General features: G+C 32.5%; 1 protein-coding gene across 1 annotated transcript; it reads right to left on the reverse strand.

Moving 5' to 3' along the window:
• Window positions 1–825: 825 nt before the first annotated feature.
• Window positions 826–2,161, reverse strand: LOC127073205 (outer envelope pore protein 16-2, chloroplastic). Its single transcript, XM_051014341.1, has 6 exons — window positions 1,955–2,161; window positions 1,752–1,881; window positions 1,604–1,635; window positions 1,430–1,463; window positions 1,200–1,267; window positions 826–1,106 (listed from the first exon to the last, which is right to left on the reverse strand). Exons 1-6 carry the CDS (start codon window positions 2,087–2,089, stop codon window positions 963–965), a joined length of 543 nt encoding a protein of 180 aa, XP_050870298.1. The 5' UTR covers window positions 2,090–2,161; the 3' UTR covers window positions 826–962.
• Window positions 2,162–3,814: the final 1,653 nt, after the last annotated feature.

Raw genomic sequence — 3,814 nt, forward strand, 5'->3', positions numbered from 1 at the left:
AGTTTGTTATTTTGAGAATTACTTGGTGGACAAGTAATCTCATTGTAAATAGGAAGATACTGTATTATTGTAATAAGTTGAAAAAGAGAAATTCAATAAGAATAAATGTAGAGAAAAAACTCTCTAAAATTTGATTTATTTTCTTCTCAAATCATTTTGCACGTGAATCATCTTGAAATTAAAGAATGGTTAAATCACTCGAATGAGAAGTGAGGAACGAGATGAGCGGGGATTATCTCTAAAATTAAAGTTAATTTCAACCATTTTTAGATAATAAAAATTAATTTTAAATTAATTAATTAATTTTAATTTAAGAAAGTAACCACCACAAATTTTGAAAGTTTGTCGAAAGATATTATTTGAACATATAAATGTGTTCGGATTTTACTATCTTAAGAGCACCATTATCGGTGCCATGTCAGCATTCCTTCACCACTACCTAGGCATCTACTAGTATTTCATGGTTTTATGGATAATACATTTTGAAATCACTTCCACCGATTTACGTTTCTGCATTAAAGAGCGTTTCTTTTCATTTTAGTTGGCTAAAAATGTATATTTAATTAACTAGTGAGATATAAAATGAGTTTAATGAGACCCATTTTAATATTTTGATGAGTTATATGGATATTTTAAAAATATAATAAGTTGTTTAAATAATTGAAAAATATAAAATATTATAAAAGATTTAGTAGGACCCATTTAAAGACAACCTAAATGAGTTCTGTGGATGCTCTACCAACATGAAATAAGTAATTTTACAAATTAATAGAGTTTATGTGTGAAATGATTATGTCACTGCATTTTTCATATGACGCTAAGACATAAACTACGACAACAAAGATGTATTTGACAAAGAGAACTACAAATTCAAAAGGAAATCCTTGTTACAACAAGTAGAGCAGCAGTAATTGTAACAAATAAACCAGATATAAAAAAGGCTATAAATCTTCTCAACAGATTTAGAATATCCCTGTTAGAAGATTTGCAGCAGTTGAAATTGCTGCACCAGTAATAGCACATTGCACAATCTGTTCGTGAGACGAGTCTTCTGATGTTAGTGCAAGTGTTGCACCAGTTATTGCTCCAGCAACTGCACTATTTTTCTGCACCAAACAAATATATATCTTAGACCACATATAACACAAGAATTAACTACCTAAGACATGTATCATAATTCTGTCATTTGGAACATTTACCCAGTCATGTGCCCCACGAGCTTCCTTCATCCCATATGTCAATCCTGAGTATAATCCTGCGGCCAATCCTGCATTTTAGAAGAAAATATATCGTAACTATCATTTAACTTGAAAACTACAAACACCGACACTAACACGTAAACACTAATAATAATTCAAATGCAGACATCAATTCAGATATTATATAGAAGAACATGGTGTTCTTTCAAGTTGAGTGAATGTATGATTACCCCATTGGAAGGACTCTTTTCCTGTGTTTTTTACCTGATGAAGAAAAAACACAAGAATTAGACCAAAATGGAAACATAACATAACATAGCATAGCAAATGCAAACATGTTAAAAATAAGATGATAATTAACTTTCCATTTTGAAAAATTAGGTAGAGATTAGAGATGAACTCACCATTGCCTCAATAGATTTACTGCTGGTTTCTCCTAAAAAAGAGAGAGAAACAACAAATGTTACTATTTTCTTTCTAAGAATTACACCATGATAAGAGATTGCAAATTGGTATGACAATGAAACATGAATACAAATTGCATGGACCTACCTCTAAGACCATGTAAACGGTTTTTGTTGGTGCTAGAAATTTCTGCAGGCATGCCACCATTATTATCAATCCCAGCACCTTCAATAGCAGTGAAATAGGCTTCACGTGACACAGCTTGAACTACTCCGATCTGAATATGAAACCAATAAGAGAGAGGTTTGTAAAAAGAGAATAATAAAATAGATACATATACGTATACTTACACCAGCGGCTTTGACAAAACTCTCAGCAATGCGGTTAACAAGAGGGTGGCCAAAGTCGAAGAGACCTCCTTTGTTAAAGGTACTGAGTTCATCAAGAAGAGAACGAGTTTCCAAGTTGCTGCTGCCACTGTTCATCTTCTTCTTGTTGAGTGAAATGTAATGTAACTGCACAGAACAGTTTCTGAATGGAATGAAATGAAAGCACTAAAGAAAAGAAAATGAGTTACATGAAGAAAATAACCGACATCGAATTGAGATACACGTGTTAGAATGAGACATACGTGGTTACGTGGGTGCTTAGCTTGTGGCAACCCATTTTATTTGCAATACCCATGGATTTGTCTCCTATTCATCGTCTTGCAACTTACGACCGATTCTTGTTCCATCCAAATCAAAATAATTTCATGTTTTTTTTATGCAAGCAAGAAAATATTGTTTTAAGGATAGAGCCATAAGTTAAGAATTAAATAAAAAAATATTATTTTAAAAATTATGATTAATAAAAATATATGATTATCTAGAATGATATATTTATTCTGGGAATTATTTTTGTTGTTAATCATTCTAATGTCTGTGTTGTTGTCTTATATAAATGGATTGGTAATATTGTTGAGCAGGCTGTTTCTAGTTCTTATATTGGTGTGGTGGATTTGCGTATTGTTGTTGATTTTATATTATTATTGTTGTTGATCTGGTTTTTATATATGAGTATTATTGCAGGCATCTCCAATATTCACCTTGGCAAATCAAGTTGGACTATGTTATGCTGAATTTATGTTTATGTTGTATTAATATTGGAATTATAACACAATTATTATTTAGTGTTTTAGTAATTTGTTGTAAGTTGGAATTATGTTATGCTGGATTTATTTTTTTTATTAATGTTGGAATTATGTTTAATTTATTGGATTTATGTCAGAATTTAGCACTTAGTAATTTGGATTTGAGTTGGAATTAATTTGTAGGACAGAATGTGTTATTGGGCTCAATAAAAAAACCAACCCAATAACCCGGTTAGTTGTTTATGGAAGTTGTTTATTGCCTATTTTTTAGGTAACTAGGGACTAAAGCTTGATCGTTTAATGTGTGGCATCTAATGTTTCTCATGATGGTCGTCATGGAGAAATCCAGTCTAGTCAACTTCCTCACACGTGTCCCTAGCGCATGAGAGTTTTTATGCTTCCTGCAACAGTTGTGCTATTGGACAAGCATGTCACTTGAGTTATTAGTTTTTCCTTATAAAAGATCATGACTTACTTTTCAAGAGATGTTTTTCCTCTTCCTTCTCCTTTTAGAATTTCTACTTCGTTTAATTGAAGAAGATTCACATGTAAAAAAGTGCTTATTTGAATTTGGGTAGGAGGAGAAAGATTACACGTTTCACCATTTTCTTAAGAATCTAAGTACTTTAGTTTTTCCTCCTCATAAGAAGCTAATGGCTAGGAAGAAAGCCAAATACATTCATGTGAGACATTTTGTTCCTATATTCAAGTGTTGACTTGATCGCACGGTTTCATTGGATTTTCCAGCACAAGATACGAAGAAGACATAATCTTGGAGCCCTGTTCAGAGATGAAAAAAGTCAACATGGCCACTGCGGGTGGTTTGTCTACTCCTTATTTTTATTTGCGTCTTCTAGTTATTTTTGAGTTACGGGTTATGATTCCCTTTACACCTTTTGAGATGGACTTTTTGGCGACCATCAATGTCGCCCCTTCCAAGATCACACCCAACATGTGGACCATTCTTAGGGATTTCAAAATTATGCATTGTTATTTGGGTGTCTCCCATACCTTTTGGGTATTCCTTTATTTCTTTAGCATATAGATCCTCCTCATCTATGGCAAGATAATTTTGCGC

Source organism: Lathyrus oleraceus, chromosome 4 (genome assembly GCF_024323335.1).
Source record: "Lathyrus oleraceus cultivar Zhongwan6 chromosome 4, CAAS_Psat_ZW6_1.0, whole genome shotgun sequence".
Lineage (NCBI taxonomy): Eukaryota > Viridiplantae > Streptophyta > Magnoliopsida > Fabales > Fabaceae > Lathyrus > Lathyrus oleraceus.